This window comes from Brachyistius frenatus, unplaced genomic scaffold (assembly GCF_029030835.1).
Source record: "Brachyistius frenatus isolate BFR_SWC_R1_liver_20210118 unplaced genomic scaffold, ASM2903083v1 Contig_97, whole genome shotgun sequence".
NCBI classification, from domain to species: domain Eukaryota; kingdom Metazoa; phylum Chordata; class Actinopteri; family Embiotocidae; genus Brachyistius; species Brachyistius frenatus.
In genome coordinates this window covers 1,218,378-1,245,777 of record NW_027210696.1, presented here as the reverse complement: position 1 = coordinate 1,245,777, position 27,400 = coordinate 1,218,378, and the positions used below count along the sequence as shown (strand labels likewise).

The 27,400-nt window shown below is 39.6% G+C and overlaps 3 protein-coding genes across 6 annotated transcripts; all 3 read right to left on the bottom strand.

Moving 5' to 3' along the window:
• cfap161 (cilia and flagella associated protein 161) lies at nt 1-4,588 on the bottom strand. Of its 4 annotated transcripts, XM_069711122.1 has the most exons (9): nt 4,451-4,588; nt 3,495-3,584; nt 3,181-3,398; nt 3,000-3,081; nt 2,484-2,519; nt 1,951-2,073; nt 1,715-1,788; nt 1,186-1,331; nt 1-345 (listed from the first exon to the last, which is right to left on the bottom strand). In XM_069711122.1, the coding sequence occupies exons 1-8, from the start codon at nt 4,520-4,522 to the stop codon at nt 1,196-1,198; spliced, it is 831 nt and encodes a 276-aa protein (XP_069567223.1). In that variant the 5' UTR covers nt 4,523-4,588; the 3' UTR covers nt 1-345; nt 1,186-1,195. The 4 variants fall into 4 exon arrangements, with proteins under 4 accessions (XP_069567223.1, XP_069567222.1, XP_069567224.1 ...); XM_069711121.1 differs by lacking the exon at nt 1-345 and having other exon boundaries at nt 1,066-1,331; XM_069711123.1 differs by lacking the exon at nt 1-345 and having other exon boundaries at nt 1,066-1,331; nt 1,951-2,004.
• Nucleotides 4,589-5,206: 618 nt separating this feature from the next.
• Nucleotides 5,207-9,929, bottom strand: cers3b (ceramide synthase 3b). Its single transcript, XM_069711125.1, has 11 exons — nt 9,887-9,929; nt 8,980-9,156; nt 8,690-8,807; nt 8,111-8,229; nt 7,971-8,028; nt 7,708-7,758; nt 7,516-7,608; nt 7,104-7,232; nt 5,893-5,999; nt 5,656-5,809; nt 5,207-5,543 (listed from the first exon to the last, which is right to left on the bottom strand). Exons 2-11 carry the CDS (start codon nt 9,150-9,152, stop codon nt 5,424-5,426), a joined length of 1,122 nt encoding a protein of 373 aa, XP_069567226.1. The 5' UTR covers nt 9,153-9,156; nt 9,887-9,929; the 3' UTR covers nt 5,207-5,423.
• A 1,983-nt stretch (nt 9,930-11,912) lies between these two features.
• On the bottom strand, nt 11,913-25,388 carry ano2a (anoctamin 2a). The gene is made up of 27 exons (XM_069711118.1): nt 25,263-25,388; nt 24,741-25,046; nt 23,367-23,462; nt 23,043-23,215; nt 22,688-22,742; nt 22,518-22,569; nt 22,342-22,397; nt 21,808-21,855; nt 21,564-21,628; nt 21,091-21,225; nt 20,829-20,989; nt 19,990-20,072; nt 19,531-19,542; nt 19,133-19,207; nt 18,974-19,030; nt 18,301-18,375; nt 17,579-17,780; nt 16,433-16,544; nt 16,291-16,348; nt 16,087-16,187; nt 15,804-15,967; nt 15,555-15,707; nt 15,196-15,248; nt 13,845-14,023; nt 13,505-13,610; nt 12,652-13,228; nt 11,913-12,560 (listed from the first exon to the last, which is right to left on the bottom strand). The coding sequence occupies exons 1-27, from the start codon at nt 25,386-25,388 to the stop codon at nt 11,914-11,916; spliced, it is 3,927 nt and encodes a 1,308-aa protein (XP_069567219.1). The 3' UTR covers nt 11,913.
• Nucleotides 25,389-27,400: the final 2,012 nt, after the last annotated feature.

The following is a 27,400-nucleotide window of genomic DNA, read 5'->3' as shown; positions in this document are numbered from 1 at the left end:
TATTTTTGTATTTCTTTGAACATGCCTGAAGGGAATCTTTAACATAGAGGCCACATAATTAGCAATACCGGACATATCACACAGATTATTTTTTTATCTTGCATATGAATTCACATGGGAAGGCTCTATAATTTGTTCTTCTAAAAGTTGTATGGTCTTACTTTAAACACTAATTGTGCGATGTGATATTTATTATATATTTATATGGGGGGGTTTCACAGCACTTAGCCCAGTTCGTAGAAAACTTTCACACTGGCACAATCCTGAACCCAGCCCAAACTTTAGCCTTGGTCTTGCTGGGCCTGCCCTGGATCAGGGTTTGCCCTGACCTTGCAGGGTTATCCCCTGAAAATTGACAAAACACAAAGTTATAATGTGCCTGTGTGAAACGGGACTAGAGTAAAGTTGCTGCTTGCTGTTGAAGTGGAGCCTAGTGATGCATCATTAGGGCCCGAGCGCCGATGGTGCGAAAGCCCTATTGTTTTTCAAGGAATTATTTTTCTTTTTCTCGTTCCTTATTATTCTCACGTAAAGTGATTTGCCTTTTTGGAGGCTTTGTCATATTCAAAAACTCATGAAAGTTGATGCACATACGTCTCCCGGTGAAAGATTTCGTATTCTAGTTCTACATTGTAATCATCAGTGACAGACATTTAACCCAGGGCCAGCAGAAGCTAAGTGTGAATAGTATAGCCCTGGGCTTCGGTTAACCCTGGGTTAACAATGTGTATGTGAAAAGGAGCTAAGTGGGCCCGTAGCCATCTTTGACTAAGAATATCCAATGTGAAAAGCCCATATAAGGGCAAAGGAGTGCATGAAGTGAGCTGGCGAGGACTGTCCACATCCTTTTTTCTTAAATGTATTACTCATAATTCATCATATAACTCATCGATATGTCAATAAAATGTCTTACAGAACAAATTCCAGTTCACCCAATTCCTCCCACTTTCGAACATGACCTTTAGTTTTTTATGACATTGCCTACATAGAGCAATGCACCTCTCACATTATTTGAATAATATTAAAAAAAAAAAAAAATCCTGAGAGGCAAAAATCAGTGATGTAAACAGAAATAAACAACCTTTATTGTAAAACCTTTAGTTGCTGCTGGCCTATTTGGACATAAGAATAAGTGGCGATAGACTTAGATACCAGGGTTTGCCTATGTGAGCGCCTTGTTGTTACCCAGTGACTGTTAGCGGTTGAGAAGGGCAAGTCCGTCCCCTGCAGGGTCAGAGGTGCACAGTATCCAGTGATTGTTGTCCTTTTCAACTTTGTAGCAGTCCAGGAAGGTGTGCGCCGTCACCTCGTACTCTTTGCCGTATGTGGTCCTGCAGAGACATAACTGTCACACACTATAGAACAATAGCAGGCATGCAGGCATTGTTTCATGACTTGTAGCTGCCATACTGGAGGCCCCTATCTGTTCATAACAGAAGTGAACAGGGTATTTTTCCTGACATTTGGATTCTGATTACACATCAGGTCGTTTGCTGGGTGAAGATACCTGATTCTCGTCAGGTTGCGACTTAAAGTTGCTCTCTTTGTTGAGAATAGAAATGGCTTTTCATGCCACTGTAACTCAAATTTAGCCTTAACAGTCAGTTTACTTGGAGGGTTTTTTTTGTGATATCTTTCTTTACATATAGTATTTGCCTCACACAACACATTACCCTTAGTTTAGGGATACTTTAAAAAGAAAAATGGAAAATACCAAAAGACTCGATCACCCAGCACAGCAAGAGCCTGGTTTGTCTTGCAGTGTATGATCACCACCTTCACATTAGCCTGTGAAAAAAAAGAAAAAAAGAAAAGCGTGTTGATAATTGGATGGACATTTTCAATGCAATGGAGGTGAAGGAAGGACAACACATTTTAGCTTTCTGTGTAGTTACAGACTTAATTGACACATAACATGCTGATGTTGCAACAGGTGGAGATAAGACTTACAGGAACTGGCTGATCCTCATATTCAAGCCTCTCCTGGGGGTCAAAGTGCACTACCTTCCACCATGAAAGAAAGGAGGCATTGTCATCCAGGTTTACTTCTTGGAGGTGGGATTTCTTTGCATACTTTAAATCAAGACACAGCAATATGACAATCAAGAAATTCAAGTGAAAAGGACGAACATAACTGCTGCATTTCTGCATTAAACTTTAAGCATGTAAGAATTCCACATGTACACTTTGTTAACCCTCCTGTTGTCCTCAGGTCAAAATGACCCGCAGCTGTGTTCAACCAAGTTCTACTTTTTTTCATATTTTTTTGGGGATCATTGGTGACAAGGAGGCTGTGAAGGATTCTTTAAAGAATGATGACCAATGATCCCCAAAAAATATAAAAATATAGAAATAAAATAGAACTTGGTTGAACACAGAACACATTTTGACCCAAGAACAACATGAGGGTTAAACGTCTGGTTGGGCTTTATAATGATTTCTCCTTGATGATCTTCAATAGATAATGTTTGAACGTGATATACCTTTTGAAAACTTTGCAGGTCACTAGTCAAATAAAGCTGTGGGGAAAGAATTAACAGAAAATGAGTCAACGCCAGAAATAACATACAAAAGACAACATTTGTGTTTTTTTTCACAAGTATACATGGTCACAAGACACATCATATTCATCCAACTCGCACAACTCGACCCCCCCCCCCCCCCCCAAACACACAGCCTTTTTTTTTAGTCCCGATTACTGGTACACCACTTCCAATATTGCATCCATTATTAGACTTGCCCTGCCTGGTAAATAACCTATTTATTCAATCTCCAAACATCCAGTTTCTATCAAGCACAAGTGAAATAACATTGTTCAATAATAACCCACAAACTCCCTTCAGCCAAAAAAAAAAGAAAAAAGAACCGTTTTCACAGTTCTCCCGGTGACATACTAAAGGATCTCAATGTCGACAATCGGTGGAGTGCCACTTTAGCAGTGCAGTCAGTCTTTGTGCACATTACTTATTTAAATGTGTGCATGTCTGTGTGTCACTTACTCCCCTGGCAAAGCCACTTGTTGTTTTCAGGGCAAAGCTTTGCTCAAATCGCAGCATGGATCCTTCTGGACTGCCATCAACACTGAAGTCACACAGGCAGTGTTACAAGTTTACATCTGGAGTGTTACCGTGTGCACTGAGGTTAATGTGGATGTCATTTTAAATGAGTTTGAGTGTTTACCTGGTAATGATGAATGCAGTGCGTGTGCAGGGCTGAACACTTTTTCCTGCACTGACAGCACAAGGGATTTGAATGCCGGGCGAGGGAGTCTTTGTCAAACTGTTAATGTCAGCGTTAATGCTGACTACGCTGCGCTCACTGTTTTCTCCTCCCATGTTCACCAACATTATAACATCCCCGAAGTGCAATCCGCCGTCATTAGTCACCGAGAGATTCACCTACACAAGTGGACAAACACCATCGTCATTGTCATAACCATTGTGTCGTTGGTATTGCTTTGAAAGATGTTCTTGATTAGATTAAACTCATTTTACCGGTCTCAAAATGTTCTCTTTGAGGAAATCTACTTTTTGGGCAGCAAGCTCACCCCTCTCCTTTTTCTCCAGATATTCTTCCTTGGCATCCTGGAAAAAAAAAAAAACACTAACATTTACAATGTGTGTTTTTGCAGGCCTGACATACCGAGATGACTGTTGATTCTGCTCACACTAGAGACAGCCCGGCCGACTCTCTGTTAAGCAAAATCAAGCCAAGGACACATTCTCATCTTTATCAGGAAGAATGTGTTCCTTATAACTGAGCCTGTGGGAGAGTTCAGGCAGTGAGATTTAGGAACCGGGCACGGCCACATGTTGTGATCTCTCTCCTCGTAAGAGCTGCTGCCGATAAACATCACAGAAATGTGCATTAAATGGCATCTAAATGTTGCAAGGTGAGGACATTTTACAGCCATACAAATACGAATATTAAACCCAACAGTCTCACAATGGATATTTATCAGTTTATCAGATTATTTTCAGTAAGGTGGAACAAGGAAGACTGTATAAGATAGCAGATAATGTTTGCAGCCATAAAAGTATAAAAGGGGTAAAATATTTTTTAAAGACTATAATCATTAGATACATTTTCTGTCCCCCCCCCCCCTCTTGCTCTAAACCTCTTTTAGTGGCAGTATGATTAATTATATTCTGCCTTTCTTTTCCACTTCGTTAACGAATGGCGATAAGAGTTGTTTACGTTGCGTCCGTAAACCCAGTGACGTGAGAAAACCGAGATTAAATTCACTTCCTGAAGGACAGAAGCCTCATTGTCAGACTGAATTGGTACCCATTTCCATTTCAAATCCGTTTTCAGTCATTTAGTCAATTTTAAAATGTAAACTAATGTTTACTTCTTGATGGTCTTATTAAAAAAAAAATTAAAAAAAAAACGTTACTTAACTACGATGAGTTAACTCTCGTCCCGAAAACATCTTTAGTTTGAAACAAACCTCTTCTAAGCACAGGTCTTCATTCCAGTTTCCGATTTTCACACTACTGTTATAGGTTCTTACAAAATCCATTCTGCGGACAAGTCTGGAAAAAAAATATTTGTGTTAATACAAGAGCTGACGTTCACAAGTTAAGCTACTTTTGGTGTTTCGCCGTCTCCTGGGGCTTTGTGTGGTGGTCTCTATGGTAACAATGTTCTCACCAGTTCTCGCGTACTGTCGCGAGAGGTTGTGCTGGTACAGCCGCTGGCATCCAGTGCTTTACTCCCACGGTGCTTTACTCCCGAGCTATGTCGGGATCTGCAAATGGATTTATAGGGCTGTTAAAAGCTGGGCTTTTCACTACGTCATCCATTCAGAAGCCGCACATGGACGAAGTCGACGGGATTGTATTCGCGCTCATGCTCACCGACAGTTTAAGACCCTGCAGCTGAACTTAAAGACCTTAGTGATATGCTTGTCAATTAATTGTGAGATGGATTTAAGATTTGTGGTTGGCATGCTGTAACATCTGAACAAATTCAACGTAGATCTGCAAAAAATACTCACCCACAGCCTATGTCTGAAAAGCATAAACTCAGTCAGCCGTAACAAATAACATAAATTTCCCCACTGCACCAAAAGTAGCCACCCACAAGCCTTACATGTTATCTTTCATTATCATTAGCCTATAATTAAATTCAGCAAGATATAAAAATTAAAAAAATAAAAACATATAAAGGGGTGATCCTGTATTTTTTAATTGGGAGTAGAATACAATAACGTCAAAGTTCAGAATACAGTCAAATTGGGAAACCTTGAAGCTTCAACCAAGTTTCTCTCATCCTTCACAGTTCCTTAAAAATAAAATCCTCTGCTCAAGTGTAGTTGCTCTTCTTTTTACATGCTGTTAGATTCAAAGAGCTGCATTCCAGACAGAGTATGTCCATGTGTCTGCTGTCCATTCGACTTTTTCTTCCTGTTCCTGTCTGTATCAGTGACCATTGGCCCGGCCTCTGGCACCAGAGCCATTCATGTGCCTGAATTTGTGGTTTCTTTCCTTCAGCGAGTCACTGTCGTTCTCCTCTTCATCGCTCCTGTCGTCGCCTTCCAGCTGTAGGATGAAGATGAGTCACAGAGAAGAGGTAGAAAATGAGTGCTTCAAAGAGAAGCAACAGGACGTGCAGCTTGCCACACATTTCACATCGATGAATATAGAAACACACCTTGCTGAAGATGAGCTTGTAAACCATTTTTGATATGAGAATAGCCCAGTAGATGTGGAGTATCTGTAGAACCAGCAACATGATGTTGAAGAAATAGTAGCCAAAGAAGGGAGCATAGTGCTCCACCGGGTACACCCATGTACAGTGGATCAGCCTGTGGAGGATATGGACATAATATTTAGGGCACCAAGATTGCCATTATGCATTACATTGCATCCGTTCATTTAACTCACTTACCAGAAAGGAAAAAGAACAAGTCTAGTCAGTACGAAGAGAAATGTAAACACCAGAAACATGGTGTTAGCAGTCTGGTGCCACTTTGCATAGTTAAACACCTTTGCCCCCTGTGAGATGAAAACAGGGACACGAATCAGGTTCATTTATTTGTTATGAAAGAACAAGGGCAGCCGTCAGTATTTCTATTGATATACAACACATGAATAAAAACTGTAGGCATGTTTATTCAACACTATAGTAATTCAAGTTTTTTTTTAATACTAACGTTTCTCTGCTAGTCTCTAGATTATTAATAGTGACGTCACCTTGGTTTTCTTGTGCATCAAGAAATCTGAGTCATGACTTCAAAATGCTATTTGCAAATGTGAGCAGGAATTCTTATGTATCTGAGCATCTAACATGAAACAAAGAACATGCCAAGAAATGTATAGCAGGACCAGCCAACACGTATACATATATTTATTTTATCGTCAGACCTGCCTACAGCAACTTTTCACTTATTGAGATGTCAATATACCATACCGAAAATAACAAATATAAAACATAGTGATAACAAGCTGGTTTTTATTAATTTGGCATTATTCATGCAGTCGTTTAGATGCAGCTACACTATATGTCACTATATTGAGTCCCGAACAATGTTCATTCTGCCTATTTTTTTCTGCAGTGATTATTGCAGTTTCAACACGTCTCAGTTTTTCTATTTCCATTTCATTCCACTTTAACAATTGCTAGTCACTAGTATTTTGTTTGGGCCAACCCCTTCCACCATTATCCTGTAGCCTTTTTTTCCCCCCCCAACTGTTTTCATCAAGTATCTGTCTCTTCTTATGAGAAATTAGAGCTAGCCTTCTGTACCATACAGCTCACAGGGACCTTGTATCTCAGTATTTCTTATAACATTTTACAAAGACTACAGTAGCAAAAATAACTTTAAAAATACATTTATTTTCACATGATCAAAGCCACATTTTTAACATTCAATCCTTTTTCCTGCTTTTTAAAAAAATATATTTTAACAACACAGCTTTGCTATTTTCCAGTAACATTTTTATGATATCTCAATTTAAGTCAATGTGTTTCTGCAGAACAGCGTCAATACAAAATCTCACAGCTAATTAGTATCTGGTAATACCCCACTGCACAGCCTGCAATGTACCAATAGATAAAACATGGAATAGTATATGGACTAATGTAACAACAGCACTGACCTCCAGGAGTATATCAGCAGAGTCATGAACTACCATCACCAGTGTTCCTATACGGATGTAGTTTGAAATCCAGGAGAAACTCAGAAGAAGCAGTGTGGCTATATGATGAATCACCTGCTCTTTGAAGTCCTGCACACAAACACATGACAGGTGAACATACAGTATATGACTCTGACATAAAGATACTCTTCCTCAACTGATTGCATGTTTACAACATAAAATCAACTACGATATATGTTCAAAAAAACATGTTTGTATGATGTGAAGCTCTTGCAAAAGTAACATTTTGTGAATAATGAAGAAAATATCAATTATACAAACATAACTAATAAATAATAATAAAAAAATTGATTAAAGTAAAAGAAACTCTTTCATTTTGATTTTAATCATCTGCACAAATCTGTTTGCTTACTTTTCGTTTCACATCAAATGTGAGACTGAGGAGCAGCGAAAGGTAGAAGCCCATTTCCAAGAGGTAATACCGGTACTGTGATGGCAGCATGGACTGTGTGAACACATTACACACATATTTAGATGTATTTGTGTGTGATTCTGCATACGTTATTGTGCAGTCCATCATAATAACAAAGATATAAACACTTACCTGTTTAGGAAATCCTTCCCAAACTTCCCTCAGATCATACAGCCAAGGTTTCTAAAGCCAACACACACAGAGAGGAAGAGGAGTGTGAGGAGGGTTGGAGAATAGCCTAGAAAAGCATCAAGAGTAAATGTTGGCCAACGAGCTCATGCCTGTTTGTGTGCCATGTCACCCCCGTTGTGTGAAGGACAACAACCAAAAGACAGAGAGACACGAGGGAGAAAAGAGAAAGACAAAATAAGGTAAGAAATGTCCCCAATACTTACATCATAGAGAGCTAGGACCCCACCAAGAAATGCAAAAAAATAAAACAAGCATCTCCAGCTGTTGACAGACAAGAACACTAATGTCACATACTCACAAAGACACGCCAGCGCATAAACAACAAACACAAACATGCACACACCTGGCCTCACAGAACCTCTTCTTTAGCCCCGCTCGGTCCTGGTTCCTCCTTCTCCTGAACCACACTTCAACTGTCCTTCGAGGCCAACCGGTCTTCTTACAAAGAGACCTCACCTCAGCCTCAGACACAAGGGAGACCACCCAATGGTTACACTAGGATGCACACTCTCTAAAGAACCTATACACTATAACGTGTTCCACTCTGAGACGCAATGTTTCTTTGAGAAATGTTTTTTAATTTTTTTATTTACAGTGCATCAAATTCCAGTGACGTTTGTGCCAACAAAACCTTACATATAATCAGTTTATCTTTGTTCAACCTGCAGTACAAGCTTGTTCATAAAAGGCTTCATTTATTTAAGTCAGTGGTGCATTCTGTTGTTTTACTTATAAGTATTTCATGCTTTATTCTAAAATGTTTCTTCACTAACAAGACAACAACAATCTTATAAAATCCACACAAATGCAGTATCTAAAATGCTAAAATGCATATATACTGTAAGTGACTGTTGCTTAAGATAACTGTATGTAAACAAAAGACCTATTTTGTTTTTAAGTGATCACACCTCTTTTAGCATACCTGTGATGGAACCCGTGTTTGGCTGCAGAAGTAGTTTTCTAGGAGAGGGTTTCTTTCTGCTGGGAGACGCACCCTGTCCCTGATTCCCCACACATCAGCCAGCGGTGTGGCCATGTACCTGAAGCAACACAAAGCTGTGTTACTTTCTTCCAAGCACAAACAGGTGGCCTGGTTTTTGGACTTTCATAACACTGCTTCAAGCTTGTGCAACATAATCCCTGTATTCTGAAACCAGATGATTGCATTGCAAAGCTCCCAGACACATGCATGTCTCTACTGTATATTCTCACCTTTCAAACAGGTATCTGACTAGAAGCAGGCAGAGGGCGCAGGGCAGAGCAGCGTAAAGTTGAGAGGCTTTAGCGTAGACACGACCTTCGCTGTCCTCTAGATCAGACCAGGACAGGTTTGCTGGCAGCCACAAACGGTCCCACCACAGCCACTCACCGACTGTCTGCAACATGGTGCTGGCAAACACAAAATACAGCTTTACACCCACAATTTTATTTCATATTCATGTTTTAAAATCTGAAATTCAATGGAGATTTACAGAGCATTAGTTGACAAACAGAAGAAAAACTACGTTTGATTCATCTCAATCACGATCTTAATTTCAAATGAGTGAAATTATGCCTGAGTTTTTGGAAAGTCTGATTTAAGGATTTATAATTAGATTTGATAAAGGATTTGTTACTGTTGTCCTTTTTTTTTTTTTTTTTATTAAATTTTTTTTATAGAGATAATCAGGTGGCCAAAGTAATGTGAAGCTGTTTTTTATTTATTTTTTAAAATAAGATGAATGCTGTTCCCTTGCTGACATAAAGAAAAGAACACTGATTTTCCACTACTTCAATCTAGTCCCTGACAAAATCAGAAGTAAGTGAAGTGAGTAATTTGAAGATGGAGAACTCCAGTATATATCAAAGGGCAAGAAAGATAAAGGAGGGTGAGGAGTAGATTATAAAGAAGTAAAGTCCTTCCTCTTGTGGACTCTGCCCATCAAACAGTATAAAATGTAAAAAAAAAACAAAAAAAACCCCGCATTTGAGCAGTGAGAATGTGCGGTCTGTTAAAATAAATTTAGCTAATTACAAATATTTGCTCTAAATTTTGTCACGAAAATGTAATAAATCATTAGTATGTACCTAATCCTCAAAGGTAGTTAATTAGTCAGCATAGGAAAAAAAGCATACATACCTGCAGGCAGTGTTGTCTTGACAAGTTCCAACAGAAGAGAGGAAAGCTGAGGCAGATATAAAACCCGTGTGACATAAGTCAAATTAAACTAAAGTAAAATATAATGTGAAACCCAAACTGTTTTAGCGCTCCACCTGATTGAAGTGATTACATCCTTTGTTGTAAACCAGCAAGAGAATACATCAATGAAAGTAAATGTATGGTCAGGCAAACAGGCACTCACCTTCAATCTGCCCAATGTGAGTAAAATGCTGGATGTTTTCCAGGTACCTGTCTGTGTGAAGCCAAACTTATTACTCATGTAGTTTATTTATTGTGTTTATCCACAGCAGATAACAACACTATTAGATCAAATCGTATTACTATTGTGGAGCCATTCTTCAAAAAAGTAAAGTGAAAGAAAGCAAATGTTTGCTGGTAAGGTAATGCTTTGCCTAATCTCTACCATGTACTTCACTGTGTGTGAACAGGCTTCAGTAAGCTTGTTGGTTTTAAGGGATGCGTGTGGTCACTCACCTGGTTACAAGAAAATGGGATCCTTCCCTCACACCCTGTCCGCTCGTGAGAGCACACCCTCGTAGTTTGCTGCAGGTCTTTTAGGGGTGAGAGAGCTGAGCACTACAGGAAATCCCATGACCGCCCTTCGAGCATTTTCAATTGAAAATAGTGAGTTGCAAAGGTCATCTAAGTGTGGGATTGTTTGCGCATATATACTCTCACCTGCAAGAATTCCCTTGGAATGCCAGGGAGCCCCCCACAAAGGCCCCATTCAGTTGGTGGGGCAGAGGAGGAGGAGGAGCCCGGGGAGAAAGAGGAACTCTCACACAAAGGGAGAGGGTCAAACATCACTGCATTAATAGCTACCCGGGTTAATAATAAACATATTAATGCAAATGAGGTGATCTTATTGGTTATGGTTATTAATATAAAGTACTTGCTTACTTTTCCATGGGAAAATAATTATTTCCTGTAACTGATTACAATCACCTGGTGATTATGTTTATGAATTTGCAGGAGAGCTGTGAATATATCAGGTTTCATGGGGATACAAAGTAAAGCAACACGTTACTGATCATCCATGTTAAAAAAGAAACCAGGGAATCATTTCTTTGCGTTCCACCATACACCACAGGGGGGCGACAGAGACAACGCAACAAGTGTGTCAAGTTACATTTTGTTGCCATCTCCCTGTCAAGATTTACTGGTGACATGTTATTAATGTTGTTTTTTTACATGTTATTACCTTTGTTCAGTCTGCTATCTCTGAAACATGGTTATATTATTCGTCACCCCTCATATACAGTATGTCTAATATGGGTTCTGTTTTAACCATAAACTGCAATCAGCCGAATATTTGAAATTTTCACCTTTTCTGTCAGTAAGCAAAGTCTTAGTGGCAACTATAACAAGACTAAAATCCAACATAAACAAACCAATGATTGTGAAACTTCAGAAGGAAAAACAAATATCAAAAATGTGTTTCTTTTATTATAATTTTACATCTTTTATATATCAAAACCTCTAAAAATGAACGGTAACTCTACAAGCATAACTGTTGATACTAGCCGTGATGTATATATTTTCAGCTTCCTCTGGCCTACAAGGCAGCACTGATGCATGTGTGGTACTGAAAAAAATAGAGGAGCAGTGGCTATTGAGATGTGGCAAAAACAAATCGGCAACAAAGAAACAACCAGCAAAAAAAAAAAAGAATAGAAATAAAGTAGAAAGAGTTCCAGTGGTGTCCAGTGGTCATGGCAAGAGAAGTCTTTTTCTGAACTGTCCAGCACTCCCCTTATCAAGATCAGCTGTAAACCACTGAGTGGTATAAACATCTCTGTGAAGATTAGGAGGATAAAAAGGAGTTTCAGTTGATCCGGATGGCCTACCTTCAGACCCCACGTATATGCAGATAGAGAGGGCAGAAGGAGGAGCTTGGCTACAGGCACAGACAGGAGAGGCTATTCTGGATAGTCCTCCCCCTCCCTCCGCCGCCCTCTGTCTCCTCCCCTCCCCTGCAGCTCTCCTCATACTGGTGTGTTGCGCTTTAGTTCACTGGGCGAAGGAGGGATGCAGTCTCCCAGCTTTGTAAAGCTGGTAGAATGGCTAGGCTTTGTAGAGGGCTCCTCAGGACCGGGTGCCCTCTGTCGTGGAGGCAGGGTGGCGCACCGGGCTTTGCCCCTGGAGCGTGGCTGTTGAGGTGGAGGGCCTTTGAGCACAAACAGTTCACTTGGGGCTTTGGCCTGTTGGACCAATGGGAGCTGTGGTGATGATGTTGACGCCGCAGTGTGTAGGGGAGAGAATGGGTTGGATGAAGAGCCCAGGGGGACGAGGGCCTTAAGCGAACCCGTCGGCTGGAACTTTGTGAGGCTGGTGGAGTGGCTGGACTGCGGCAGGCTGTAACAAGCCTCGGCCCCTCTGTGGCGGGAAGGCAGGGTGGAGCAACGGGCCTTTGCCCTCGAGCCTGGCTCCCTGGGAGGAGGGGCGATGAGTGAGAAGATCCTGGTTTCAGTACCTGATGTTGTCATTTCTACCCTGGAGCCCCTCAGACTCTGGGATGAGCCTCTCGTCGATGATGGATGTGACGGAGGTTCTTTGTCTTTCTGGTATTCTTGTTTGGAGCCTGAGCGGGGAAGCTCAGTATCTCGAGCTGTAGTTGAAGGAGGCTCTTCATCTACATGACGAGAAATGGAAACATTAACCATAACATACAGACAAGAGAACATAAAAGTTATGTTGTGAAACATAAAGTTTTCTCCTCTCACCTAACAGGCCAAGCTCGCTCATGAAGGAGTCCAGATCTATAGTGAAGTTCTCATCCTCCACTGCCTTGGCTTCATCTTCAATTACTCCTTCCTTTCCCTGCTCTCCTTCCTCTTTTTCTTCTCCTCCTTCTTGCTCATTACCCTCCTTTCCCTCCTCTTCCTTTACTTCTACATCTTTTTCTTTTTCTTTCTCCTCTGCTGGTTCCCATTTATCTTCTCCTTCACCTCCTTGCTCGTCTTGTGCATTTTCCTCAACTCCTTCAAATGACTTCCCGACCTCTGGGTCGCTGTCACTGTTCCTTCGGGGCTCATCCAGATTGACATAAAGTCCCACTTCTTCCTCCTCCTCCCCCACTTGTAGCTCTTCTTGTGGCGCCTCCACCACAATGTCTATCTTGGCGGGGAGACAGGGGATGGAGTGTTTTGGGGAGTGACTTTTGGCACTTTTGGCTCCTTGGTCTTGATTCAGCAGGAACTCCATCAGCATCATGTTTTCTTTCTTCAACTGTTCCCGCAGGGATCGTGGTACATCTGGGATCATCCAGGCAACTAACATGCTGAGGAACATGGCAAGGTTCTGTAGGGAAACAGAGAGATATCAGGAGAGGAGAAGCTGGAGTGGTGCATCCCCACTGATCTATAACATAACATAACATCAAAGAGAGAGAAATAAAGAGAGACAATAGTGAAGAATGAGTTAAGCATTTTTTGGGCTGTTCATAGAGACATTAGGGTTTAAAACTAACTCTGTATGGCCGCCCTTAAAAAAAAGCCACATATTTATTGAATGTGAAGACATTCATGGCCTTGAGAAAGACAAAATTAGACATAATTATCATAAATATTTGTATACCTGGAAGAATATTACAAAAGCCAATTTTGCAGCCAGGACAGACCAGTACTGTTTGGAGAAGGTGTAGGCATTTGGTTCCCACGGGGGATCTCTGTAGTCCTTATACCTGAAAAGAACAGACAGAGCATTAGTGAGTTAAAACATCGGGCAACATGAATAACCACAAAAAATAATCAGTCAATTCTGAGACAGACTTGTGTCAGGAAATCATTGCTATCCATGTCACATTTTGTGGAACTCTGGACAACATTGGGATTTGGGTAAATTAAGAGTTAAGCTGCTGGGCTCAAGGATTTAAAGGAAGATCCAGGTAGGTCAAGGTTAAGGGAATCATTCTGACCTGCACATAGAGACTCCGGTGATGAGGGTGGTGTTTGGGGCAGTGCCAGGTGGGAAGTTACTGACACTAAAGTAGGACAGTGAGTGCTCCGTGTAGCCATTCATGGTGCCGTTTACACTGTACATGTACTGGTAAACCATTCGATTCACGAACTCTGACGTGAAGGAGATGACAAATGCCTGAAATTGACAAAAAAAAATTTAAGAAAATTATTATATTTTATTATGACACATTATTGTGTACCAGTTAGTTGTGGTGCAGTTGTTTATCAGCTATATCAAGCTGTATATCCTCAAAACAGTAATCTACGATCAGTATTACTATCTAACTATTATAATTCCATTTTTGTTATTGTTGTTAATTTTTTTTATTCCCTTAATCTGTGTTGTGATATAGCTTCACTATTGGGAGATCAATCCAAAAAAATATATCTATTGGTGGATTTTTTTAATTTTTTATTTGTAGTCACAGCGTTGATGTTGTCCATTTAGAAACTATTTAAATTTGCTGCATATTCTTGTAAGATTTAGTAATCACTTTCTGGCCTGTGTATGATTACTTTTTTGCAAATCTTCCTGGGACTACACATTATCTAGTGTTCATTATTTAGTTTTGTTAAGTTTGATTTGGTCTTGGCCAAAATTACTTTGTTAGACTTCAAAATAGCTTTTTTAGTAACAGTAATTTGACTCCATTAACCTGTAATTATCAATTTTTATGACTGATTGATTTGCTAACTATTAATTACACCTGTTTAATTTCTTAACAGACCGTATTGTAACCAGAACCACTGAGTTAGTTGAGCCACTCAAAGATACCGCGAGTTTTGTACCGCAGCGCTTCTAGATGTGTAACACATGCAACTATTTTTCTGCTGTTCCACTGATGGACATCTGGCAACATAAAGGTGTAGCAATGGACCATCAAAGTTAAGGAGGAGGAAGATTGCCAGATTGCAATCAACAATGTGAATTCATTTACAAAAAGTATTTTAAAAGACGCTTTGCAAATGTTTTATAAGGACGGAAATAAATGCAACGTAGTTGTTTGATCTCAAAGATATAAACAATGAATTTTGGGAAGAAACATTGGGAAAAAAAATACACTAATTTAGTTTTAAAGATGTGAACATGCTACCAATTAAATCAAGAATAAGGCAACAGAAGTAGTGAATTGCAAGTAAATTGATGTTACCGTCTCTTTAGGATTAACCTCTCTGCCAGGGGTCAAAGGTTACACACACACACACACACACACACACACACACACACACACACACACACACACACACACACACACACACACACACACACACACACACACACACACACACACACACAGACACACTTACATTTGTAATGACAGAGAACTTGCTGATTCCACAGAGAATGTTGTACCAAATTCCTGGAGAACGTGTTTGCATGAAAAGAAACAAAGAGGAAAAGGAAAGCGTGGCCATCCACGTGTGTGTGTGTGTGTGTGTGTGTGTGTGTGTGTGTGTGTGTGTGTGTGTGTGTGTGTGTGTGTGTGTGTGTGTGTGTGTGTGTGTGTGTGTGTGTGCGTGTGTGTGTGTGTGTTTGTATGAAAGGAAGGAAAGCAAAAGGTCAGAGTGGAGTAAAGAAGAAGAAAGTGATTAAAAGTTCCATAATAGTAGGTTTTCAATTTCCCAGACAGACTGACAGAGCGGACATGTTCTCGTGAGATCTGTACCTATGTCTTTACACCTCACAGAATCGGGCCGCCGGATCTCAGTGACAAATTTTGAAGCGTCAAGGCGAATCTCAATGACATTGTTGAGCAGAGCAAATGCTGGCGCCAGCGGGAAGGAGGCCACGAACAGAGACACAAACCCGTACTGGATTACTGTATATGACACACAGGCACACATAGGTAACAATGAGATTGCGCAATTGCTGTTGTGGGTGATTCTGTGAATAAAAGATTTCGCAAGAGACTCACTCATTTCCATGTACTCTGGAGTGACACCTTCAAAGGGTTCAAGGATGAAATCTTTGTCAAATTGCTGCTTTGGTCTTTTTTCTTCTGTTTCATTGTCCTCATCCTCTGCTGCTCGTTTCTGTCCTTTTTGTTCCTGTATTGTTCTGTACATCTTTTTCAGCTTGCTGCAAAATATTTTTGAGTCACAACAAAGATGAAAGTTAGGTCAATTAAGCAGTTTTGCAAAAACAAAAACAAAAAAGGTATCTTTTCAAAAGTAAAATATATATATATATAGACATACGGTATAAGAACCTCAAACACATTGTTTTGGATGAGTTGTTTTCCGAGCATGATCATGCTAAGCTGGATGCACAGCTCGATGAGGCAGCCTGGGGGAGCACACTGCAGAATACAAAACACAAATGTACTTACAGATGCACATGTACCTTACTTACACGGTACATACAAATAAACAATAATCAATAATGTGTGAAGCTGAACCTACTTCCTCCATGCGATAGTCTCCAAAGACATAAACATAATCGCCAGGCCGCCCAGCAAACCTGCATGAGAAGAGTTCACACAATGAGGAAATAAACACAGAAAATAGTGACTTAGCGAAGATAGAAAAAAATAAAGATACAAACCTGCCCTTGAAGAAGGCCACATAGAAAATAGGTGCAAAGGCGTTCATGGATTTGAGAAAGAAAGACTTGAATATTAGCTTCTCTTCAAATTCTTCCTTTGTTTTAGGAAGCTCTGTTGGAAAGAAGATACAACAATTCTAAATGAATCCTCAGCACACGTTAGACACACTCTCGTGTTATTGTGTGTTTCAACATATTCGATCCACCATGCTGCAGCTAAGCACCACCTGGTCAGATGGACTTCTTGTTAAGAAGAAATAACCATCTCAATATTAAATATTTATAAAGCTCTGCTGTTGAATCTTCCAAACTACCTCACATCTCTTGTTGTATTTGAATCTAATAATTATAGTACACAATCCAGAAACTACTCAACTTTAGATATCTCTCATATACACTTGTGTTGGCACAACTGTTTTGCCCTCAAAAAAAGCATCTGACATTCCCCGAGGCAATTTTAAAGCTTTTTTTTTTTTTTTTTTTTACGATTCTTGTAATTATTTTTTTTCCATTGTGTTGTGTCTGTTTAGCTGATTGTGTTCTTGTGAATGTGTCTTGTTCTCCGGTCTCTCTTGGAGATCTTAATGTTAATGAGACTGCATTAGATAAAGATAAAAAAAATAAACAATGAGTGACTGTTATTCAAATTTCCTAATTTTATAAGGTGGCCTTTTGTGTTGAAATATCCTGAATTGCAGTGTTAAAGTTGATTTAAACAGCAAAGGAGTTGTTTTTCTTCATAAAAGGATTTGATACGGAGAAAAAATACAAACAGAAAAACAGATTGAAAAATACTTTTTTACAAGACAGAATAGACAAGTGAAGGTATGCGAGTTATGGAAAGAAAGATATCTCGTGTAAAACTTTTACTTTAATCTATTCTGCAAACTTTTGAGTGTTTACAGGAAAATGCAATGTTAAAAAAACTCATTTCTATATGTTTGCTAATAGGCCCCCATTAATTGTTTTGCCAAACAAAAATTATTTATTGATATAGTATGCTACTATTCTGTCTCCAGTCCACAGTCCAGTCTTGGTCCACAAAAAAAAAAAATAATAATAATAATAATCCAAAAAAATTAACATTTTAAGTAATAAACCTTCACCATTTAATGCATTACTGTATAACACTATTGACTATAGTACCGAGCTCAGTCAGCCACACAGCGATCGCTCCATAGACCTCTTCCAACACCAGAACGACCATCATGTTGAGGATGATGCCTGTGGTGGTGACCGTCATCCTCACACTGTCCTTGGCTTCAGGATCGGGGTTCATGGACCACACACTTAACATGCAGATACGGTAAACTGCTACCCCAAACACTGCCGAGAAGGTTACGAATATCTGGACACACAAAACACGCACACACAACATAAAAAAAATGTAAATGACAAGATTCTGGTATGAAAGAATAGCTGTTTTCTTTAATGTCATGTCTCGCTGATTATCGATTATTTTTCACGTTTGGTATATGTAAAAATCTTTTTCTAACTTTTCTTGTCTTGTTGTTATCACTATTTATATTTCTATGATTTTCACTTTGTGTTTAATATCAGTCTAATAAAGTGAACTAACAGTGACTTGTATTGATTTAGGGCTACTAGTGTTGACACTGTATATTGATGCAAAATGAATGAATAAAATAGGAAAACAGTGGTGAAACAACGTAGTTAAATTGACAAAGAATATGAAGACAGAAAAAAAACCCGGATGAGTTCCATTAAATGCCTGATATCGCAACAGTGACGCCCTCCCAACTGCTAATCTACTGGATTCTCCTGTTAATCAAAAGATTAACAAGGGGATCAACAAAAGAGAGACGGCTAGCAGTAAAGTGAGAACATTAGGAGAGTACGAATAGTACCAGCAGTAGTAGAGTAGAAATGTTGATGAGATAACCGGATAGGTGATCCTCAATGTCCAGGGTCTCTGGTTCTTGCTGTCAAAAAAAACATGCATATTACTTGGGTGCACAGAAAACACACTCACACTCACACACTCACACACACACGCACGCACGCACGCACGCACGCACGCACGCACGCACGCACACACACACACACACACACACACACACACAGGTGTATGATTTACTGCATTACAGTATGGGATGTGCAGTAATGCTGAGCACATGTTGTGCACACACACATATTGTTTTCTGTCTGGCAGGTGCATGCTTGCCATCTGAAAGGACAGAAATCCCCTCCCCTTCTTCCTCTCCGACCAACAGTAATCTAGGCTAATCTCAGGCAGGTAAGCTGCTTTGGACTGAACCACCCACTGTTGGTGAAGGGGGGTTCTTTATGAACAAACAAACTCATACACCCAGAATTAGTCCTTCATAATTTTCGTATACATAAAAAACTGAACTGTAATATTTCGCTTTGGTAGCTGGAGTTTATTTGCCTTCACTGAGGGCAATGTAAATGAAGGAGGGAGATTATCCGCTGGCTGTCACAATGAAGCAAGTTTAAATCACCTAACTGCAGCAGCCCTGCCCACAAAATGTCCTGTCACTCAGAGCAGTGCAGTGATACCTGGGAGGCCAGCATCTGGTCAGTTTCTCCGTCTACGCCCTCCGCAGCTTGAGTCTGCTGCAACCGAGTAAAAACACGGAGTGAGAAAAGGTTAAATGCGTAAAGTCTCTGTCACAAATATACAAGTGAATTAAACACAAACGCACTAATAAACCGTACCTTAGTTTTTAACTTTGCTTTCATCTTGTGTTTTTTCTCCTGGAGAGCTTCTTCATATTCAGGCCTCATCTCCTCCTGAAGTGCACACACACACACACACACACACACACACACACACACACACACACACACACACACACACACACACACACACACACACACACACACACACACACACACACACACACACACACACACACACACACAAACGAAAATGTAAACGAGCTGCTGATTAATAATTTACTGATTAAATATTAGGCTCCAAATAACTGTACAGAGAAAATATATTTAGAAAATATTTGCATGTGTGTAAGCTGTTTTTATTTTTATGTGGCTTTAAAATATATATATATTTTTTTTTCAATGTGTGCATTAAACAAATATAGAAACTTTCCCACCTGGACTCGCTCCTTCATGCAGCAGGGACAGAGAAAAATGAAAGATACAGAGACAGACATAGTAAGTAAGAGAGAAGAGAGACGCAGTTGTAATAGGCTGTGACTGTTTATGTTGCAACCCTGCTGAGTCATCTTATCCAGCAAGTGCCCTTTAAGAGCAGACCAACCCCATTATAGCCCTTCACAAGATAAAGAGTGGTAAATACATTGCGCATGGGCAGCCATGTGTCTTTGTGTATGTGTGCGTTAGGGGGAAGTTCCTGTTCTGTCGTCACGGTTGACCAGAGCCATAACATTAACACTTTGACCCAGACTGTCTCGGCTTATTAAAATAGAGAAGGGAAACAGACAGGCAAAAATAAAACAAATTATGTGATATTATGGACTCTCAGATAGTGTATGCGTGTGTTAACTGCACAGTATGAACATGCACAGTATCCTTGAATCAATCTTTAATACCTCCTCATCCTCCAAGCTCGTCAGGTCCCAGGTATGTTTCAGACACATCTGTCGTCTTTTCCAGTGCTCAAGGAAACAGGCAGCTGCAAGAAGATTCACACAAGGAATCTGTCAGAAATCACTGACATTAAAAAGAATCAAAAGCCCTGGCCTTGTAAACAATTTTAAAAAGCAGGATATGTTAAACAAGGTTTTCTTTGTGTTGCCTGGGACTTACAAAATGTGGACAAAAATGTTGCCAGATGCAGAAAAATAATTAACCTCATACCGACAAGCCCTGACAGTAATGGTTATAGTTTCTTAGGTTTTCAGAGTAAGCCTGGATTCCATTTACATGGCAGGTACAAGCTTGATGTTATTATTGTCATGGTTACACCAATACAGCTGTGCCCAACTGTGCAAACCTGAGGTTACCTGACTCCTCCAGTAGAGCATCTTTACTGAGGAACACTAGAATGCCATGCAACATTAGTTTGTAAACTGTCTGAGCAATAATTTCTCCATCTTTACAGCAACAACAGATCAATATAACTACTGTAAACCCCTACTGAGAGAACTGTAATTGCAGTAGTAATATGGGACTTAATTTGTATTCAGTACTGTTTCCAGTAAATATATAGTATAAATCATACAAAACACTTTTTTCCTCTGCTGTCTTAATGGTCAGGGCTCACGTTAGAGACAATGTCGTATCTTAATATGTATATCCCGGTTAACCAGTGGGTGAATTAAAAAAAAAAATCTGAAAGTGTGTTTGTGTCTTCCTATAAATTTGTCTATTGAATTGTACTGTAGTTGCTGTAATATTATCAGGAAAGTGTGTTGGAGTGTGTAGTTACCCCAGAGAGACATGAAAATAGCAAAGAGGACAGTGACTCCATTGTCAAACAGGTATGAAGCTCGGGCCAGCGAGCACACTGAGCTCAGATGCCAGTAGTCGCACACTCCATCACAGAGCGGACACATAGTGATGTTCAGGTTGTCATCACATGTCTCCTGACTGAAATACACATGTGTAAAAACAACACATAGATGATGACATTAATACTTGTAGTAGATTATATATGTACTTTTGATTTGGAAGAGTTTGTATCTGCCCACCTTGGCACATTGGCATCCACAGTGAATATGCCATACAGGAAGACAATGATGCCCAGTACAGAGGGAGGGATGAGGAGCTGAGTATAAACACCCAGCCAGGCAAAATACAACCCAATCTGCTCTCCAAAATACTTCCTGTAAACATAGAAAAACATATCAACTAGCTGGATGGGTTTGCAGATAGAAAAAAGCATGGTCAGTGGTCATCAAAAAAAATTATGAATCCAATGAAATTTACTTGGGACACTCATAAACCCGAGAAAATAAATACTTTTGACTTCAATAACCCTATGGCATCTTCTCCAGCATATAATCCTCTGGGCAGACTATTCATAATTTTGCACCACTGGCACCTCTTGAACAGCAGAATTACCCGTATGTTTGTTCTGTTCAACATTTTGGTATTCGTATCGGTAATAAATATTGCAATCACACAGTGAAGCTATAACAGTAGCTGGAAATCTGCTCAGTACCTGATCAGGTCCACAGGCTGGTATTTATGCATCACTCCATAGTTGGCCCATTCTTCATGGAGGAGCTAAAGGACACACAAGCACATGACATTAGAGTAAATTACCAATTAATAACACATAATTGAATAGACAAAATACGAATGTTGGAATCAATGTAAGGTTTTCAGACTGAACAAAATGGATTAATAAATGGTTACTATCCTTGTTGCTCCTAACATGTCTGAAAGTCAAAAACTCAACTCACCTGTCTGTCATTTCGCTGATCTTTCCGTCCCCTCCTTGTAAAAGACCCCTAAAGAAAAAAGTGATCGGCTCTTTATATGAGATAAAGTGACTTATAGTGTTTCATATTTTATACATATCCATACATAATTGCAGATATGAATTTGGGATTGCATTTTTATATGAAATTTGATCAAGTTCCATAGTCTGGTGTTACCAAAGCCCAATCCACTGTTTGAATATATGAGTCTAGAGACGCTCCGAAGGGAATCAATTCCAGACGGTCCATCCTAATAGATGTAGACTAGGCGTTAACCGCAACATCATCACATTTAACCAGCCACGCTGCCCACTGATTGTTCCACCCTTCCTTCAAAGTAACTGTGCAAATGTTAATGGGAACAGGGTCTTCCAGACTATAATCACAGCAAAGAAAACCAAAGCTGTGCCCTCTTTTCTCCATAAACATCCATCCTGCACATACACTGAGTAACCTCTACTATATGACACAATAAAGTCCTTTAACAAAATGTTTGTCTGTTTCTGTTCTACTCACATCATGCAGAGGGAAGGCAGAGTCATAGACACCCCGAGCCAGTAATGAGTTGATGCCTTATGACACCAAAAGGGAGTGTAACACAGTTTTAGTTTTATGACCACCGGCATATGGAAAAGAATACAATTTAAATAGCATGCATTTGAACAATATGTAAAAGAAAGTTAAGATCTCACCAGTAGTTTGGCAAGAGTGTCTGCAGGAAATGCGTGAAATAATCTCAGCAACCTAAACGCACAGATGGCATAGAAAAAAAATATATATATATTTGAGCTCAATTACATATTTAAAACCTACATAATATTCCTGACAAAAGAAATTAGAAAATATTTTTTCCTAGACTCACTATTCTGCTCCGTGTTGCATGGTCAAATACCGTTTCTGTTGACTTGATGTCATATCTGCAAGAAGTCACAGGAAGTAGTCACCCTTACTAGACAGAGGCACACTGACTGTAGAGTTTGAATTTCAGCAATGCAAAAAATAAAAGGCTACTTATATATACTTATACTTATATATATATACAATAAAAGTACACGGCCTGCAGGTGATTTAGATATTAGGGTGTTATCTAAATCCCCAATATGACTGAACTAAACCACATGTTTGTCCCCAGCCAAGGGAAATTCCTAAAGTGGGTGAGTTGTTTGATTCCATTTCACTGCAGGTGTGCATGCGAGTGTGACGGTCTATGTACTCACAGGTGAAGCTTGTCTCTGATAAAAGGGTGTTTGAGGGTTTTGAAGTTGACGCGTGAGTGTGAGTCTCTGTGGATGTCAAAGTCAGGGACGTCTGGTTGAAATGGTGTGTTGACTTTGGTGACAACAGAATCCCACATGCCAGCGATGCCTATCTGTTTACGCAATTCGCATTTCTGCAACAAAAAAAAAAACATATGTAAAAACCATTTAGATCAAAGATGTTCACACTCAACAGCTTTCTGACATACAACTCCTCAGGTCAAAACCCGTTAAATAAAACTATCAATGACCAGGATGTGAAAGTGATTATGTCAAACTGCTGACCTTTTTCACAGGAACTTTGATCTTCTGCAGCTCTGCTTCTCGACTGAGTATCGACCATGGGATGTGCAGCCGGATAAACCCCAAGCCATTTGCCCTCTACACGTAAACAGACACATTAACACAAAAAACATTATCTAAATGACTTCATACCACCCATTACTGCACACAAATCAAATTAGATTTCAATTACAAGTGGAAACAAAAATTATATTTTAAGTTATTACATTATCACGTCGGGGTAGACTGTGCATCTGTCACTCTGTCTTTGCATTTAATTGCCTCTTCCGCTAGTCCTTACACACCCAGATGAACCGTCTCTAAACCTGTAAGTATGTTACTGCATTTGCAGGAAATCCCATTATTTCAAACCCAGAACCTCCCAATCCTGCAACGTATAGTAAAGTGCAAGTAATAACTGTTGGGAAAAGTACCTGAAAGTCGCCATAATGTAGCCAATTACCAATTTTGATAATGTGAACAGAACAATGACTTCCAGCCAGCCCACGCAATCAATTTTGTGAACTCAGTGCTTAGCAGGTACAACCGCACAGACTCAAACATCACCTACAGTGCATCTAAAGCTGTATGCTTCCAGCAATTTTCCAGTGATGATATTAATCATCTTCTTCAGATTTACTCTACCCTGAAGTGTAGCTGGCTCTAAAGAGAGCAGTTAATGAATGTTTAAAACATAATAATGTTACCTTCAGACAAACTAAAGACTCTTTGATATTATAGCTTACATATGGGTGAGCATGAATCTGTGAATATTCACTTCACGGCAAATATTTCAAAGTATCTTAAATACTCACTCATATACAGGGACAATAGGCACTATGCACATCCTTCCAACCATTCAATACAGGTAAAACCCAGCAGTCACTCCCAAATATGTGTATGTGTCAGTACGCACACCTCTGAGCAGTGGATCACTCTCTAATAAGGGCTTGTAATCTGTCATTTGGCCTCACACTTACGGTCAATGGTCTTAATCCTCAACCAAAACAGCAGCCGATTTGACAAACAAGTATCTCGCTGGCAAATACACACAGAGATAACCCCGCAATCACACACACATAGACATATTTGGAATAAGAAAAAAAAAAAAAGAAGAAGAATACATTCCGTTACAAAAGACATGCAACATACGTATGCACTGGCAGAGAGCAGTGGAGAAAGGTCTGGTTGTGTCAGGCTATATTATCCTATAATATACGACTAATCTTAGACTCTCTCTCATTAATTACAGATCAGGAATGTTCTCCAGCTTCAAGGGACTCGCTTATATCACTTAAGGACAAATCTCAGAGCCATAAACGTCTGTCGGAGAGTAGAGCAGATTAAAAAAATGTTCAAGAAAAAGCAGCTGCATACCTCTTTGTCACGCTCAATCTGCAGTCCAGCCTCCAGTAGTCCTGCTTCAAACTCCTCCCTCATTAAAGCCTTTTCCTCCTCAGTTAGCTTTGACTCCTCCACATCTCCTGCCGGTCCACCTCCCTCCCCTGAATCTGCTTCTATTTCAATACGACCTGATATAGGGAATGGTATACTACCATTGGATATGATGGACATTCGTCCCTTAGACGCCTGCCTTTTTTTGTATTTATAGCAAAGTAGGTAGTCCACTTTTCTCTTGCCATCAGCAAAAAAAAGACCAGGGCCTAGATCGATGCCAGACTCCTAAAAGGTGAACACAAACAGATGATTTGATTAAGTGATGAGTTAAAGGGGGTGGGGGGGATCTTAAGGAATACTGTAACATAACAGCATGACAATCTGGCAACACTGCATGTCTGACATCTCTGGAAGTGGAAACCAGAGCTGAGAAAGCTGAAATATTGCTGCAGGATGCTAAAGCCTCAGCATGTGAGTTGTTGCATTCAGGGGCAAACATACCGAAGTTAGAAATTCTTCATTGTAAGGTGGGTTGATAGGCCCTCCGTTGATATCGATTCCAAGCCCGGACAGTGATCGGGCCAATGAAACCAACTTCTCTGAGTGAAAGGACGATGACTCACTCATTGCTGTGGTGAAGGGCATACGTTCTTTTCCGTTTCATCCCTCTGTTGGAAAACAAAAGTAAAGAAGTGAGTTCAGTGTTGAAAAATTGGGAAGGCCTGGCAGCTCAAGCTATAACTGGAAAAAAGATAGTCAGTCAATTGTGGAACCATTTCCCCCCCGTAGAATCTTATTATGTTCATACAATAGTCCTCCATAACCTTTTTGTACCATCATTCCTTAAAGTGAACCTGAATTATGATTTGTTTTTATGTCATACTGTCTCATAATTATTGGATGTTTCCTAATTAAAAGATATGGATACTGACTCGTAAATAATTTGGCATAATTAGGATTTATAATATTACACATCTTATTATCATTGAAAGGCCTCCCGTGATTCTCCTCTCAATTATAAATCACAATTCTAAGTAAAAAAAAAAATAATAATAATAATACAAAAAATAAAAAATTTGTGGATTTATTTCCAGAAGCAGAAACAGACTTCCATTTGTTGAACTTTTATTTGATGTGCAACCAGAAATATAAATCGACGACTGGTTTTTCGCTTGAGCTTTCTGTCGAATATTTCGTGTTAGAAAACACAGAGTAGTAGCTGTTTTAGGCTGACAGATCAAATCTAAGCCAAAGTTAAGCTGCCTTGTCTCTTTTTTACCCAATTGAAGCCGTGGGCTCAGATTAAGCTCACACTGCAATCCAAGCGGCACAGTTTACAATCTGTTGGGGTAATTTGGTCACTGGGCTCATTCTTTGGAGCTAAAGTATGAAGTGGTAAGAGATGAGTGGGTGGTAAGTCTCTCACTACTCGAATCCCTCAAATTGAATCCACTAAATATGGCGCAATAAGTGAAAGTGCTCAAAATGATGCAGCTAAAATTCCTGAAATTTTCCGCTCAATCCCTACGATGTTCATCAAGCTCAGAAAAAAACATTTGAATCGTACACTAGTTTTGTGTTTTTTGTCTCTATGGTTAATCACAACCGGATCTACACATGTTTGTAAGTGCGAGCAAGACATTGATTTAATTTGGGAGAGCATAGATATTTTTGGATTGAGCATCAGCCATTCAAAGGTGGGCTAGTCCATTTACATCATGTAAAATGTTCTTCCTTAAACATAAATCGAAACAATTATTTCACATTTTGTGGCATCTTTTTTTTTTTGTTACAGGTTCTCCATGGCTCTATCAGTGAGACTGACATTGTTACTGTTGGCTTATATTTCTAATTTTACAGTTTAGCATAAGATTAGCATAACTCTCATTTCTGACTGATTAATTCTGCTCTTTTTCTTAATTCTCAAAATTCCATAAAAAAAAGTAGTAATATGTTTATTTCCCTCTCTGAGTTAGAATTTGTTTTAGTTTTTTTTTTCCATTAATTATTGCACTTTGCACACTGGAAAAGTTTCTAAGGCATCTCAGTTTGGAACTGATTAAAAATATCAGTGTATGTGGTCTCAATCTTACTAATGGTTCAGTCACTTAAATGAAGAGTTCATACAGTACATAGAGTATTCAAAACATTTGGAATTCCAAAATAATGGTCCCAGGACAGATTTGAACTGTCTGTTTCACCTACCCGACAGCAGGGAAAGCCATCAGACTTGCAAACACACCAAGAGTCAATCAAACAGCGTTCACACAACAACATACAAATTACTTCCAACACTCAATCCCCTTACACATATGCACACACACCCAAGATAATCCTTGTTAACCCAGTGTTAGCAAACACAGAGGCAGGATGGAAATGGAGAATGTCACTTGGAGTTCAGCAGGTCAAAAAGATTCCACGTCAACTATTAATTCACCAGGGCACAGTCATTTTTTGAACAATTCAGCAAAACTGGGACACATTGGAAGGTGCAATGACAGAATTGGACATGTATTTTAAAGTAAAATCTCTACAAATGTTCCATAAACTCTACTGTTTCTTCACAGAACCATAAAGAGGTGCGAGTTAGTGTCTTTCATATAGTATGTACTCAGCCACATGTCCCACGTGTGGTGCAT

Coding starts and splice junctions, on each gene's coding strand:
- cfap161 (XM_069711122.1), bottom strand. CDS start 4,522: ATGGATTTTGTAAGAACCTATAACAGTAGTGTGAAAATCGGAAACTGG. Junction 2,520..2,999: donor CAAGTGGCTTTGCCAGGGGA/GTAAGTGACACA, acceptor CTTTCCCCACAG/CTTTATTTGACTAGTGACCT. Junction 2,074..2,483: donor ACCTGCAAAGTTTTCAAAAG/GTATATCACGTT, acceptor CTTGATTTAAAG/TATGCAAAGAAATCCCACCT.
- cers3b (XM_069711125.1), bottom strand. CDS start 9,152: ATGTTGCAGACAGTCGGTGAGTGGCTGTGGTGGGACCGTTTGTGGCTG. Junction 7,233..7,515: donor CATTTGATGTGAAACGAAAA/GTAAGCAAACAG, acceptor GTTTGTGTGCAG/GACTTCAAAGAGCAGGTGAT. Junction 5,544..5,655: donor ACAAGCTCATCTTCAGCAAG/GTGTGTTTCTAT, acceptor TTCATCCTACAG/CTGGAAGGCGACGACAGGAG.
- ano2a (XM_069711118.1), bottom strand. CDS start 25,388: ATGAGTGAGTCATCGTCCTTTCACTCAGAGAAGTTGGTTTCATTGGCC. Junction 20,073..20,828: donor TATTTTCATGTCTCTCTGGG/GTAACTACACAC, acceptor ATCTTCTTGCAG/CTGCCTGTTTCCTTGAGCAC. Junction 18,376..18,973: donor ACCAGATGCTGGCCTCCCAG/GTATCACTGCAC, acceptor TTTTTTTGACAG/CAAGAACCAGAGACCCTGGA.